The 15287-nt window shown below is 40.7% G+C and overlaps 2 protein-coding genes across 3 annotated transcripts; both read left to right on the top strand.

Moving 5' to 3' along the window:
• Positions 1–1194: 1194 nt before the first annotated feature.
• Positions 1195–5313, top strand: acta1b (actin alpha 1, skeletal muscle b). The gene is made up of 7 exons (XM_026170795.2): positions 1195–1410; positions 2240–2376; positions 2880–3204; positions 3567–3728; positions 4163–4354; positions 4472–4653; positions 4815–5313. Exons 2-7 carry the CDS (start codon positions 2248–2250, stop codon positions 4956–4958), a joined length of 1134 nt encoding a protein of 377 aa, XP_026026580.1. The 5' UTR covers positions 1195–1410; positions 2240–2247; the 3' UTR covers positions 4959–5313.
• An 882-nt stretch (positions 5314–6195) lies between these two features.
• ccsapb (centriole, cilia and spindle-associated protein b) lies at positions 6196–10147 on the top strand. Of its 2 annotated transcripts, XM_026170811.2 has the most exons (5): positions 6196–6299; positions 7197–7603; positions 8483–8542; positions 8791–9011; positions 9093–10147. In XM_026170811.2, the coding sequence occupies exons 2-5, from the start codon at positions 7222–7224 to the stop codon at positions 9273–9275; spliced, it is 846 nt and encodes a 281-aa protein (XP_026026596.1). In that variant the 5' UTR covers positions 6196–6299; positions 7197–7221; the 3' UTR covers positions 9276–10147. The 2 variants fall into 2 exon arrangements, with proteins under 2 accessions (XP_026026596.1, XP_080159329.1); XM_080303203.1 differs by lacking the exon at positions 6196–6299 and having other exon boundaries at positions 7097–7603.
• Positions 10148–15287: the final 5140 nt, after the last annotated feature.

The following is a 15287-nucleotide window of genomic DNA, read 5'->3' as shown; positions in this document are numbered from 1 at the left end:
CCAGGAGTTGCCAGACCCATTGTGATTTTTTTTCTGTCTGATTGATCAGTTCACCATAAATATGGTTCTCTTCTCTCCTGCTTTAGATCCATCTCTGTTTTTGTTTTGTTTGTTTTTTTGTTTCTACTCTAATCTAATCCTCTCTCACTCCTCCTATGGAGTTATTATAACCACCTTGGCACCTCCTCTTTCATTCCTTTCAGTGTATCCGTCAGTAATACACACTAACATGCATGTACACACACACGCACGCACACACTCTCCATTTGTCACACACGCACCAGCTCCCCTCCTCCATTGGAGTTATAATTAATCCAACTGCTTCACTGACAGAGCAGAGTAGCCCCTTCAGATAAGGTTTCAGCTGCTGGCTACTTCGAACTTAGAGCTCCGTGAATTTGAAGCCACATGGGCTGCAGGATCCGATTTTGAGTTTAATTCATTGCACGTCTTGATACACGATTTAATGCATCTTAATACACGATTTAATGCATCCTAATACATTTGTGGATGCAGTTATAACTGAGAAGGGGGGGGGGGGGGGGTTACGTTTGCAATCTCCTAATTCTGATTGGTTCTCTGTACATTGATCAATATGTTTAGTATTTAGTGTTTTAAAAAAAAAAGAGTATATTTAAACTAGCAATCAATGAATAAAAAGTACACTTTTATAGCAACACTGTAAGTTAATTCTACTCTAATTAATGTGATTAATTAGAAATAAAGGGTTAATTCTGACATATGATGGCTGAAATAATGCAGTACATATTTAGCTGTTATATACAGAATTTCCAACTTCAGCTTTTGTCCGTTGACCTTTAATAAACCTGTATTAATTGAGTTATTAATTGGCCCTGTACAGCTCTCTTCCTGGTTGACCTGTCAGTCACTGCTTCAAGCCCTGGCCCTCACCGTGGCCTAAATCTGTTCAGATGAGGGAAGCATATTCCCATTTTAAGGCTGGATGAGGCCTACTAGCAACAAATCTATAACCCTGCTTGGTAGCAATTGGCGTCTCCCCTAGAAACACTCCCCAGTGGTCCGCATGGTCCTTATACGGCCCTCGAGGTGGGACCGCGAGCCTTGATGGGAGGTCAGAGCGACAGTTCCATATATGGCGCGCGCTCTCTCCACGTCGGGGGCGCGCAGCGTCACTTGTGATCCCCTCCTGAAATCCGATTGATGGAGTGCCCTCCTTGCCTTCACGTCGGCACCCCACCTCCACCCACTCCCTAGCCTCGGCCTGTCAGTATCCTAATATGGCAGAGGGCCGGGATGGGGGCCAGTGCTGAGGTTTGTGAATGGTGGACGTTCGGTATAAAAGGTGGACAGGCAGCAGTAAGGACTGTAGCTGGTTCAGCAGCAGCACTGGTTGGGTCGTTCTCTCCGAGCCGCAGACACACCCCTAAGGTAAGACCCTGCTAGGACCTGACACTCCTGAAGCCACTCATCCAGGCTGGGACACTAGACTAAGCCTTAACCGGGGAGCCACTGCAATTACTTAGGGGCAAAAATTAGGAAGGACCACCGGGGACAGGAGGCATAGGACTTGAGGCTGATTTGGGGCAACACGACTGCTGGAGGATAGCTAGACCATAGGAGAGACCTGAAGGAAGAAGAACTGTTTACAGTTGAGGAGGCAGAACACAAACACTGTGCTTGACAGGAGAAGCCTAAACTATCAGATCTGTAATTAAATAGACTAAATAATTGATAAATTGATAGATAGGTAGATAAAACATTTGGACTGAGTTTCTGGTCTGATCTTAAGCTGTTCTACTTTATGACAATTTAAAAACGAGAGAAATTTACCTGAGGGAGGATTGGTGAGACAATGGGAATACTAGGGATTTTGGTTCAACTTTAGCTTATTTTAGAGCCTTGATTTCTTCTAAGATTAAATAAAAAGTAAATCTTAGACAAGTCTGGCCAAATTCCAATAGAAAATTTAAAAATAATATCAGTTACTTTTAATAAGATTTAATTGACGTTTACAAAAGATACTCATCACGCGTTGGTTTGTTAATGCACCATAGATTTATATAGCGCAAGCAGTGGACTTGAACAGGTTCATGCTCCGTGAAATTATTTTTAGTCTTTTTAGCCACACGTAGGATGAGAATACAAAATAATGATAGAGTTAATCAACGCCTTACTGTGTAATTCATTTCTGTCACATACATTATGGATTTGATGTGATTTAAACTCAAATATTTTGTCTTCCTCTCCTCTTTTACAGAAGCCAACATGTGTGACGACGATGAGACTACCGCCCTTGTGTGCGACAACGGCTCCGGCCTGGTGAAGGCTGGCTTCGCCGGAGACGATGCCCCCAGGGCCGTGTTCCCCTCTATCGTCGGCCGTCCCCGCCACCAGGTAAACAGCGAAGAAAATTAACCGATAGACTTGATATTAGCCTGGACTAATTGGCGGCAGTCATTATTTCACACTCACTAATTGTCACACCTCACCCATCACACCGTTCAATATCAAGAAATACAATTAACCTTCCAAAAAATAAATTAAAATCAAAATGCAATAAACAAAAACAATAAATTAACATTTTGGATTGTTAAAACATTTAACATTTATTGCTAAAAATGATTGTAAAAGTTCAGCTGCTTGCGCAGCTGATATCAGCGCAGTCACAATATTTTTGGCTTCTTTTACCTGGAGCAGCCTTTAAATTAGTAACAGATGAAGTGCCAACTTCACAACTGCTCTGTCTGTCTCTGTGACTGATATGTGGCACATTTACGCAATGGTCACTGTGTCTGTCCGAAGACTTTAATCTGTCCAGGAAAGGTCGCACATCTGTATGGATCAGTTGACGTCCCCGGCTAACCTTCCTTTTATCTTCCCCTCTCTCCTCCCTTCAGGGTGTCATGGTCGGTATGGGTCAGAAGGACTCCTACGTCGGTGACGAGGCCCAGAGCAAGAGGGGTATCCTGACTCTGAAGTACCCCATTGAGCACGGCATCATCACCAACTGGGACGATATGGAGAAGATCTGGCACCACACCTTCTACAACGAGCTGAGAGTGGCCCCCGAGGAGCACCCCACCCTGCTCACTGAGGCCCCACTGAACCCCAAGGCCAACAGGGAGAAGATGACCCAGATCATGTTTGAGACCTTCAACGTCCCTGCCATGTATGTGGCCATCCAGGCTGTGCTGTCCCTGTACGCTTCCGGCCGTACCACTGGTAAGACTGACATAAAACAAATAAACAAACATAGCTTACTAAACACATAAAACACATATAGCTAGTTTACCTTATTACTTAATAATATGTTACTGACATAGTCAATCGATCTAACATAAATGACAATAACTATTGAGGGAGCAATTTCACAACAAAACGCTTTTACGCACAACTTTTACGCACACTCGACCAGCCTTTCTGGAACTGTTCATGTAGGTTTATTTGACTTTATCTCGTAAATTCACCCCCAAAGCACCCACTTTACCCATGATTTTACGCACAAAACGTATTTTTTTAACCTTTTTTTTTTTTCGTTTTTTGTCGCTCGGACTTTACTAAATTTTCTCCGTGGCTCTCTATAGGTATTGTGCTGGATGCTGGTGATGGTGTGACCCACAACGTCCCAGTCTATGAGGGTTACGCCCTGCCCCACGCCATCATGCGTCTGGACCTGGCTGGTCGCGATCTGACCGACTACCTGATGAAGATCCTGACTGAGCGTGGCTACTCCTTCGTGACCACTGGTGAGCAATTGAACAATAATCAACACGGCCTGAAAGAAAGAGGAAAAAGAAAGAAGGAAACTAACATTTTCTAGCAAGACGTTATCTGGGCGAAGACGAGTCTAAATTGTCAGTTAGCGTTCACTTTTATTAGCAGTGTTTGGGATAATTTGCTATGACATGCTTTGATCAAAGATTTACCCATACAGATAAAAAGGCGCAGCAAATAATTGTCACACTTTGTGAGGCCTATTAATGCCCACATGCGAGCATATTGATACTTAAATGTAAAGATATTGTTTTAAATAGAGTGAAAATAAGATGTGTACATGTTCACAACAGCGAAGAATTTGTGTAGTTTAGCCCATTAAATCCGTGTTATTACGCACATTAGTATTTCACGCTTCACGCTTTTGGCACTCTGAATAATAACTTATCAACTTATAACTCCACAGCCGAGCGTGAGATCGTGCGTGACATCAAGGAGAAGCTGTGCTATGTGGCTCTGGACTTCGAGAACGAGATGGCCACCGCTGCCTCCTCCTCCTCCCTGGAGAAGAGCTACGAGCTTCCCGACGGTCAGGTCATCACCATTGGTAACGAGAGGTTCCGTTGCCCCGAGACCCTCTTCCAGCCTTCCTTCATCGGTACTTCAAAGAATCAGTTCTTTAAAAAAAAAGTTTTTGCCACCAAATAGACTTATGGAGGCTACTGGTACATACCGGGTAATAATTTCTTAACACTTTTTCATCTCATCTGAACAGGTATGGAGTCTGCTGGTATTCATGAGACTGCCTACAACAGCATCATGAAGTGCGATATTGACATCCGTAAGGATCTGTACGCCAACAATGTGCTCTCCGGCGGTACCACCATGTACCCTGGTATTGCTGACCGTATGCAGAAGGAGATCACTGCCCTGGCTCCCAGCACCATGAAGATCAAGGTACTTGAAATTGAACTCAAATCAGAGAAGCAAAAGCTTCAGAGTTTACAAGAAGATTGAAATATTTTATGCATAAATTGGCAAATACGCACCCGATTTCACTGAACACTTGTTTACTTATAGAAACCGGCACTTTACTAATCCACTCTTTCCTCCTCCAGATCATTGCTCCTCCCGAGAGGAAGTACTCCGTCTGGATCGGTGGCTCCATCCTGGCTTCCCTGTCCACCTTCCAGCAGATGTGGATCTCCAAGCAGGAGTACGACGAGGCCGGCCCCAGCATTGTCCACAGGAAGTGCTTCTAAATCCTTCATCTTTTTCTCCAGCTTCTCCATCATCTCAATCATTTTTACCACCAGCCGTCTGGAGATCAAGCAAGGAGGAGGATCGACCTCTGCGGCACGACAACACTCTGCTGTCGATGGACTGTTTGTCCGCGCTGCTGACATTCATATGCATTTTTTAATCCTTTCAAAAATGTGCATATTTTATGGCTGTCTGTTGTCTGTGTTGCACGGAGAAAGGCTGTGAAAACCACCACTGAACCATGCATCCACCAAAAAAACTTTAATAAAAAAATAAGAACAACATGTTGCCCAACACATGTGAATGTAAGTGTATATACATATTGATAATTTATTAAAGTCCATTATTTGGTAACTTTGCCCCTGGTCTTGTTTTTCCGGTATTAGCAGAGGATGACAAACAAAAGCGCAGGGAAATCAGACGATAAATATATTTTTATCTCTTAAAAGATAAATTTGCCATAAGCCAACAATGCAATATTACAGTATTCAACAAATCCTGCAAGAACTGTGGGAAATAAACCGGGATAACCACTAAACAAAACATAGTGCGGCTAATTGTTCCACGAAAGACCAGGTGCAGGGCGCATTCATGGACATCTAAACGCGAGCTGGCACTAATGTCTGGATCATATTTGGATGGACTAGAGGCAGGGGGAGGGGCTGCTAGGTGAAAGAGGTATTGAAGGGCGACGCCTTCGAGCAGTTGCCGACAGTCGGTGTTTGACTTGCCAGGAATGCGCGAAGGCAGCAGCAGCAGCTCAGCCTTTTAGACTGACTGGATTAGTAGCATATCCGACACCTGACACCCTCCCTGCACGACCATAGGAGCTCACCCACCGGCCCCCAGACCATCTTTAGACACAACCAGACTCCGGGTACCGTGGGTCATCTCCGCAGGATTATACCTTATATGCATATAAGCTCACAGGTTATGTAGATGTAGGTTTGGGAGTAGGCTGCAGGCGCGCACATCATTTATAGCACCCGAGTAGCCTATTGTAAGACAACATGTTTCCTGTTTTCCCCCCTACAGAGCACCATTTATCTTAACAAGTTGGCCTAGGTGTAATCACTGAAGCCTAAACGGCTCATACCTTATACGACAAAAACAAACTGTATTTCCATCCTCTTTTGCCATTTTGTACAAGTTCCATGGCCGCACAGACGGCATTCCTGACACCCCGGCGCGGGGCCACCTGTTGCGGGTGTGTTTGGCTTTTTAAAAACGTCTTCAGGTGGGCGGAGCTAAGCTCGGAGACGCAGTCCCGTGTGTGATTACAGCAGCGGCACTGTGAACGCCATCTGTCCTGCTCTGCTTCCGTGAAATCCGACCCCGATGTGAGTATATTTACTGTACGCAAAATTAGACAGTTACAGCCCCGAATTTCTCCGTGCCAGGCGCGCACTGCTGTTGAGTAGTGACGATGGATGGTCTGTGACATTTAACGTTTACTGCGCTTCACCTGCGGGCGCTGACAGGCGATTATCGCTGCCCTGTGTCAGTATTAGCGCCATATGATTAATAATGGAGGTTTATAAATAACACATTTGTCATGAGGAGGTAATAGCTATAAAAGCTACAGGCAATAAATAGCCAGCTCACTGATTCTCAGTTACAGCCTAATGGCGTATGGTACACTTGTGCTTTCTGTACGCAGGTGTTGATTAGCTGGACTACGGAACAGCATTTTTCAGCAGTGAGGACAGGCTTGTAGAGCTGTAGCTGAATGCGTTTCACAGCCTGTCGTGTTTTTTTGTTTCTTGTTTCCTTTTTTCACACTGATTTGTATCCGACCTGTAAATTGGAATACTCAAGAGCAGTTTACACCTCTGCGGCCAATCAGAGGAGAAGGTGGCACTTACGTCATCGCGTTCAGGAACTTTCTGCTCTTAACGATGTAACGGTTTTTACCGGAGGCCATTTAAAAAAACGAAACGCCGATTAAATGAATTAAAAATGGATCATTTACTATGTAATTGTCCCCAGATTTGTCTTTTGTCCTCTTTCCTAACACAAGGAAGCAAACTGCCCCCGCCTGCATCCGCCTTCGACAGGATGTAGGCGGGCTCCTTAGAGGAGGGGGAACCCCTCGTGCTGCTCCGTCATTGGTTTTAACGGCTTCCCCATTATCTTTTAAATGTCTGGCGGTGCTAACAAACACGGAGCTGTGTGTAAAGGGGCGTGGAGGCTGTTTAGGCGTGTTCTGCTTGAGTAACAACAAGCTGTTTTTTCAGTTTATAGAGTTTTCAGAGGAGCAAGATGGTGGCGAAGAGGATCCGCTCGGAGTACATGAAGAAGTTCAAAGATCCCAAATGGGACACGTACACTAAATGTTACGAGGAGATGTTGAAGTACAGGCTGACCCGCAGGCTGCTGGAACACACGCACAACCCCTGGTTCTGGAGCGGCTCCGATACTGACTCGGACTCGGGAGGTAGAAGTCCTCCTATTCCTCCAAGCAAGAACCAGGTACGGGACCAGGAGGATACCGGTGGCCGCGCGGAGGCTGAGCTAGAGGAGTGTGGGGGTGCGAGGACGGACACACAGCAGGAGCAGAGCAGAACCTCGGGGCCCGTACCCAGGCTTCCTATTCAAGAAGAGGAGGAGGATACAGGGCCTGCTGCACAGTCTGCACTTCATGGTAACCTGTATAAAACCCTTAATAACATACTGGGATGTATCATTTTAAATATTATGTATTAAAGCCACCGAAAATATAATAATAATAATAAAGATAAGATAAGACTTTATTGATCCCACAACGGGTAAATTTTTGCATCACCTCAGTTCAGGTACAGATATCAGAAGGAAATACAAAAATACAAATAAGTACAATCAATGAAAAAAAGTAAGATAATACACTATATACAATGGTAGCATACACAGTATGTGATTATGGATATGGTTGGAAATATGGAAGACATAAAGTATATAGCTTGATATAGCTATTGTACCACTACTATTCCTATTTATAGACATGTACACACACACATGTAGACACTAAATATACATATGTATACATATACATACATATATACCTGCAAATGTCCATACACATGGAAGGTCCATTATGCATGAAGTGGTGACCGTGGATGTTCACAGTGTCCAGTGACTTATGACATTGTGATTGAGGAGTTATAGAGTCTAACTGCTGTTGGGATAAATGATCGGCGAAAGCGCTCCTTCCTGCAGCGAGGGTGTTTCAGTCTGTGACTAAAGGAGCTGCTCAGCCCACTCAAATACTCATGCAGTGGGTGATGTGGGTTGTTCATAATAATAATAATAATAATAATAATAATAATAATAATAATAATAATAATAATAGTAATAATAATGTTCCCAGAAAAATTCTTAAGTCTTTGACTCAAAGCTTTTGGTTGTCAAGTTTATTCTCCAAATTTGAGCCCTCTTGTCCAGCTCCTTTATTTCTTTTTCATTCAGTTGTCCTATTACTGCATTGTAGGGATACATGCTTGATACTTTACTGTAACTTACGATTTTCTTTGCTCTTTTGGCCCAGCATCTGATGCTATGAGGGAGACAAAGGTACTACAAGAGGAGCAGAGAGCCAGCAACAGAGGTAATAAGTAATTAACAGTTGCTGAGTCAATTAAAAATAAATAAATGAAAAAGCCTTATAATAAACACTGTTAATGAAATGATGAACTGAAAGTTGATTAAAGTTAAATCAATTTGTATTTTGCTTTTAGCAAACAACTCTCTGTTATAAGCAACGTCCATAGATAGTTTATAGTGCCTCTGGTTTATTTTGTGAGTTCCTCTTCCATGTTGGTGGTGCTTTAGCCCGTTTGCTTCTTCTGTTTATAGAGAGAGACTCTGAAGGACCCCGACCACAGCAGAGTAAACCCTCAAAGTCCTTGAGGCAACCCCGGCGATCACAGCGGGTCAGGCCTGCACCATCTCGACTGCCCAGAGAGGACAGTAAGGAGAGCAGACATCCTTTCGCCTTGTATGGGTCGGGGGAGAAAGATGCAGACACTGCAGGAAGGAAGACGCACAACGTCGGCCCAGTGGCTTCGACTAATGAGGTTATTTTACTGTCATAGTGGATTTGTTGACAGGTACATACAGAAGCTTGTTGTTACATTGGATTTTTGTTTACCTGATAGATCTATGAATCAGCTCTGCGTGCTAAGACCAGGCGGGAGGTGGAGCGTCATATCCAGACTCAGCGGTCTGAGCGGCGGAGAGCCAAGTCTGCTGACCTGGACAAGGCCAGAAAAGTGGTCCAACCTGAGTTCAACCCCTGGCTAACTGAGTACATGCGTTGCTTTTCGGCTCGCTCGCGATAGGACACAAACCGGAAAAAAGACCCTCTACATCAGGATGACTCTAGACAACAAACACAAAACTGAAGCCATCACTGCCTCTCACCTCTAAAGTTTAAACTTCAAGTGGCCGAGTAGGACTATATTTATACTGGGATTACTTTAATGTTCCCTACTATGAATTTGATAGTTACTTCATCTAGAGTTTTCTGCAGTTCCTTTTTTAAATGTTCTTTTCCCCTAAATTTTAGAGTTAAAATTGGCATGCTGTAAAACAAACATACCTCAAGGTTTAAAATGAATCTTTTTTTCCCCTAGTATTATTGAAACAAAGAAAATAGTTTTAATAGAAGTAACAGACAGACAATAAGGTCTGTTTTTTGCATAAACAATGCAAAAGAGCATAAAAAGCATTATTGAATGATATTAGAGCACAAGCACTAACAGAGCCCTTTAAAAAAAAAAGAGTTCTTGCATATAATATAATAGGGTCATAAATGACCACACTTGGTCATTTTAGTGGCTAAAGGAGCATGGTCACTTGAGGGTTAAACACCGACACATGTAAATGATAACATGAAATGGATTCAAACAGATTCTCAGGATGGAAGCTGACTTTCCTTCAATGTTAAGTTTCACTGTGTGGCTTATTCCTCCATGTTTCTATAAACCGCTTTTACTAAGACAGTACAATAATATGTATTTTACAGAGTAAGATACTTTATAACAAATGTAAAAATAATGGATACGTCTGTAATACACAAGTTTAGTTGAGGATGAGGAGTCCCAAACGTATGTCAAAGCCATACTTTGATGCAGCCCCTTTAAATACATGCTGTATAAGATGTACCCATATTTTTATACATAGATCTCAAACTACAGTGGGACATGTCGAAAAGATAGAGCCTTGTTCTTCTGAGGTAAAGTGAACAATGGTGTGAACGTATATAATAATACGTCATTTCCTGTGTGCGCACACAGACACACAAATTTATGCCAAGAACTTGGAGTAGTTTAATCAGATGAAAGTTTTATTTCAAATTCACTTGACTTTTAATGTGCATATTTTCCTATTTGTGCAGAGTACAGCTGAGTACACTTAATTGATGTATAGATATATTGATATGTAAGAGTGGATTTTTAATGCTGGGAGCTGCTTCACGTTTGTGTCCCTCCTGATGGTTCAAATGTGGTTGTTAGGTAGTGACTCACTTTATGCTGACAGTGAAAATCACACGTGTTTTGTGACATTGCATTTTCAAGTATTTTCATGAACTCTGATGCGTTAGTGACTTAAAGTGGTTTTATAACTGATAGCATTGCTTTGTTCTTAATCATTTTGGTGCTAAGGTCTCAACGGTATTGTGGATACTGCGGACTTTCCTTCATACATCCACACACGCAAGTAGCAGCAGCATCAGAGAGAGTTGAACACACTGCAGTTTTTTTGTTTTAAAAGCACAGGTAAATAGAAAAAACACAAGCAGATTTAGAAACATTCAGAGAAAATAACCAACTACAGAGAAGTGCTGCACAGACAACACCTGAAAGATTTACAGGGGACGCAAAAACGATAGACTGTGTTTGGCTAACGGAGCACAGTCTATCGACTTGCAGCTGACTTGCTGCTGACTTCAATAACTTAAGTCACAAAAACAACAAGCATGTATGGAAGCTGTATGGACAACAAACATTTTTTGGCATCCATGAGTAAAATCTTTGACTAACTTCTGAGAAAATAACTTGAAATTGAAATAAATACATTTTTTACTTACGGCTCAAAACTAGGGTTGTCAACATTAATGCAGATTAATCCGTCATCACACTTAACGCGATTAAAATTTTATGCAATTCACCCATCTGAATTGCAGAATGACTCAAAATCCCTGAAATGTCTCCGTCAATGTATTTCGGGCAGTTTGTCCAAAGTTTGTCCATTCTGACCGCCAAAGATTTTAATCACATTAAACATGATGATGCGTTAATGTTGAGAGTCCTAGTCAAAATGTATGTATGTTTGTTTGTTTTTGGTGTGGTGGCAAAAAAGCTTCCTTATGGTTTGGTTTATCACCTCTTTGTGTCCTCTAGAAATATTTCCAGTTTTTGAATAGGCCTTTGTGAGGGTTTGACTAGTACCTATGTAAGCACATACATGAAAGGCAACCAAAATCTGTGTTGTCCTGTTGCTTTCAACAATTTAATATTCTGATATTTAGCAAAACTAAATATCAGAATATTTTAATCTACGTGATTTGGCTCCGTTTTAAGCCTCTGTATTTAAAACCTTCTGTCTGATTGAGTGTTGGATTTGCAGTTGATGCGCTGGCAGATGGAAGATACTTAAAAAAATTAATTGCTACTTGCATGCATGTCATTAAACTAGAGCGTGTTGAGCTCCCTTTGGTTTGTTGTTGAGGCCAAACGTCTTTATCGTTATTAATTTAGAGTCAGTTACAGCTTAAATAACCATTAACAGGAAATGCATACAAACACATTATGCTGATGTACTGTTTGGTTTTCAGCCAGTCAAGAAGCGCTTTGATCATTTAATCACTGTGTTGTTTTCATGTAATTAATTTATGAACATTAGACAAAAGTATGTAAACTCAAATAATGACTGTTCAAACCACAAGAAGTCAGATCTAGTAATGTAACAAAGATAAAATATGTTGGTGTAAATATTTTGCAGATGATAGTTTGGTTAGTGGCCCCGCTTTTACTTTTGTTTTTACTTTTTCACACTTGATTTCTGTGAATGTTGAAACTTTGAGTTCAGTATTACATTAAGATTTGCTTTTAAGTTATAATGAAATGCAGGTTGGTGCAATATTTTGATGCTTTAAAAGTCGGTTTTGAGCCTTTGTGATTTTAGATGTGATGAACTTTGACAATCTCAAAAAACAGGAGGGAAGCAGGACGATACATTCCTTACTTCTTTGTTAGTTATTGGGACAAAGCTTTATAGTCGACTTAGACTGTTTAGACGTGTACCTCTAGTCAGGAGATATTTTACTCACTATGTGTTTTTCTTAGGTTTACATGATAATGTGTGGCAGAAATCCACCAAGCCAAAACACTCCTGACACGTTACTCATTCACGCTTCACAGTGCAGGATGATGTTAGTGAAAAATGAGTTTCACGTGATTGTGAAGGCACTTGCATGACAAATAACTGATGTACTTGGTCTAGTTTACTAACAACAGATGTAACAACTGTAAAACTGCTTAATTCTGTACATTCTTTGTTTACATATTGAGCTTTGAACAAGCTTCATTGTCATAATTAAAGGATTTAAAACAGGTGGGCTTACGTGGTGTTACGCTGAGCTTTTAATAAAATACATTTACATCTGTGATTATTCTCAAGACTTATTTAATATTAACAGGCTATTTTCATTGTCTTAATCCTGATTCTTGCAGTGACATGGTGTGGTCTCTCAGTACATTATCAAGCACCTGCTGTATACTGAAATAAGTCTGTTTACACTAAGTTTTTGTACAATAAATTTAGCATATTTAATAAGGCCATGTACAATTTTAAAGGTCCTGCAAATATATATATATATATATATATATATATATAAATACATTTTCAAGGCTTTTATTACCATTTGGGTTAGGTGGATCGCATGAAAGATCTGTTTTACCTACTGTTTGATAACCAGGCTCATCTCCTAGCTTTGCTCTGGACATACTCTATCTCATCTGATTTCAGAAGCTAAGCAGGCTTTTCAACATTGACACTAGACATCTTTTTTTTAATTTTATTATTAACCTTTATTTAACCAGGAAAAGTCCCATTGAGATTAAAAACCTCTTTTGCAAGGGAGTCCTGGCCAAGAGGCGACAACACGTTGAAATTACAAAGTTACATACATATTATAAATAACAATTACATTTTAAAAACATTTTTCTCTGGCTCTCTCAATCTGGACTTAAAAGCATTTAATGAAATAAGATCTGCTATCTTCCAGTCTTTTTGCATCATGTTCCATGTGAAAGGGGCAGCATAAGTAAAAGCCCTCTTTCCCAGTTCAGTTCTGGCAAATGGAACATTGAGCAATAAAAGATCGCTTGAACGCAGGCTGTAAGAAACAGTACTTCTCCGTGTGAGCAGATCGCAAATGTAGGTGGGCATTTGTCCAAGCAGGGCCTTATAAATAAAGATGCACCAGTGAGCAAACCTCCTGGAGGACAACGAAGGCCATCCCACTCGAGCGTACATCTAAAGTTCCATAAGTGGTCAAGAAGATTAGAGGACTGCTATTGAAATGCAGTAAATATGCACATGCAGTACTGTACATTACAGCTGTGAAACTGAGAAACTTCACTGGTGTTCACACGTTCTATATCATTGTTGCAACATTTCAGATTAAATCCAAAACAAGTTTGTCAAAGTGGGAACGTTTTTCATACTTGATTGATTTTATATTGAATGACCCTTTACTGAATCTATGACTGTTGCAAATAAAAGGAATCCTCTGATTTTACGTTTGACTATACTCCATCCATCAGAGCTCACAGAGCTCATTGAAATGGTTTCTGCTTGGTCAAAGATTGTAGGTAAAAAAGTCTCGTTTAGTGAAGACAATGCTGGATTTGTAGTAGTATTTATTTTAAAAACATATGCCTTTATCATACATAATAAATTATAAATCTATGATATTCATAATGACAGGAAAAAAGGACACACATAAATACAAACAAATGACCTGATGAGAAAAACACATGATAGAGAACAACCAAAGCCACCATCAGATATCAAACACCGAAGGATGGGAAACATTTGAAGTGTCTGATTCAAAATCCGCGTTTTAAAATGGCTAATATCATCTAAAGCGGGGAAGGTGAACGTATGGCCCGGGGGCCAGAGAAGGCCCCTCGTATGGCTTTGGAAAATGTGAAATCTTCACAAGGGCATAAACTTTGGACTCTCTTATTATTGTTAGATTCCATCACATAACAGAAAACCTTTTTTCCATGCTTCCTTATAGAAATTAAAACATATCGTAAGTTAACAGAAAATGTCTGTTTTTTTAATTAAATGATAAGTAGATAACTGGGAGGTAATGAACTGCCAGTGGTTTTCCTGTAATTTACACCTTTATTTTTTCAACTGTAAGCCTATATGTTATTAGTCGATAGTTTTACTGGTCTGACCTAATTGATATCAAATTGAGCTATATGTGGCCCAAAATGTAAAATGGGTTTGATACCCCTGATCTAAAGTATATCTGAGCTGATGCGACGCGTGAATGCTCTGATGCAAAACACGCCTCATAATCGTTTCCTCCGACTTAACACGGTCAAAGTTAACAACAGGAGATAACAAGGAGTAAAGCACACACTGGATAAGCCTCAAACCATCGTTAAAACTTAAAAACCAACAAGTTAGTATGACCCCACATCTGGCAGCAGTCAGCACTCATGTAAACAGGCAACATTTATGTACGACAGGTCAGTCATTAGACTTGAGTGGAAAACTTTGGATAAAGAAAGTTTTACACCAACATTTTAGTCAGTTGCGGTTGCTGACTTGTGAATTCAAAGATGTACCTTCATTTAACACAAATGAAAGCCCAGTGTCTACACAGAACATGTCAGGCTACCTCTGTTTATTATCTGTGAGCTTGTCAAAAAAACCCCAAAAACAACAAATAAAAATTTGTTTCAGAATCTTTCCCCTCATAATTCATAATAAAATCTGAATCAGCTTGTCCTGTTTAACAAAAAAAATAAAAATACTGAGTACTGCCCATCACTAGTATCCTGCTACAAGTTGCCAGTGTATAGTTGCTTCAAATGATAATGATGCAGTGGAGCACGAAGCAGATGCTGAATATGATATCTATTATAATATACACGTAATATCTCTTCATAATGAAATACTCTGATATTTTGTTTGAGAAAACATGCGTCAAACTATTTACAGAAACACTGTACAGGTACAGGGATGCTTTAGGGGAGAGGAGGAGAGAAAAAGGGGGATGTAAAAGTGTGTGTGTGTATTTCCTGCAATATCATATCAATATTAAG

This window comes from Astatotilapia calliptera, chromosome 1 (assembly GCF_964374335.1).
Source record: "Astatotilapia calliptera chromosome 1, fAstCal68.1, whole genome shotgun sequence".
Classification (NCBI taxonomy): domain Eukaryota; kingdom Metazoa; phylum Chordata; class Actinopteri; order Cichliformes; family Cichlidae; genus Astatotilapia; species Astatotilapia calliptera.
This window is presented reverse-complemented; position numbering and strand designations above follow the sequence as displayed.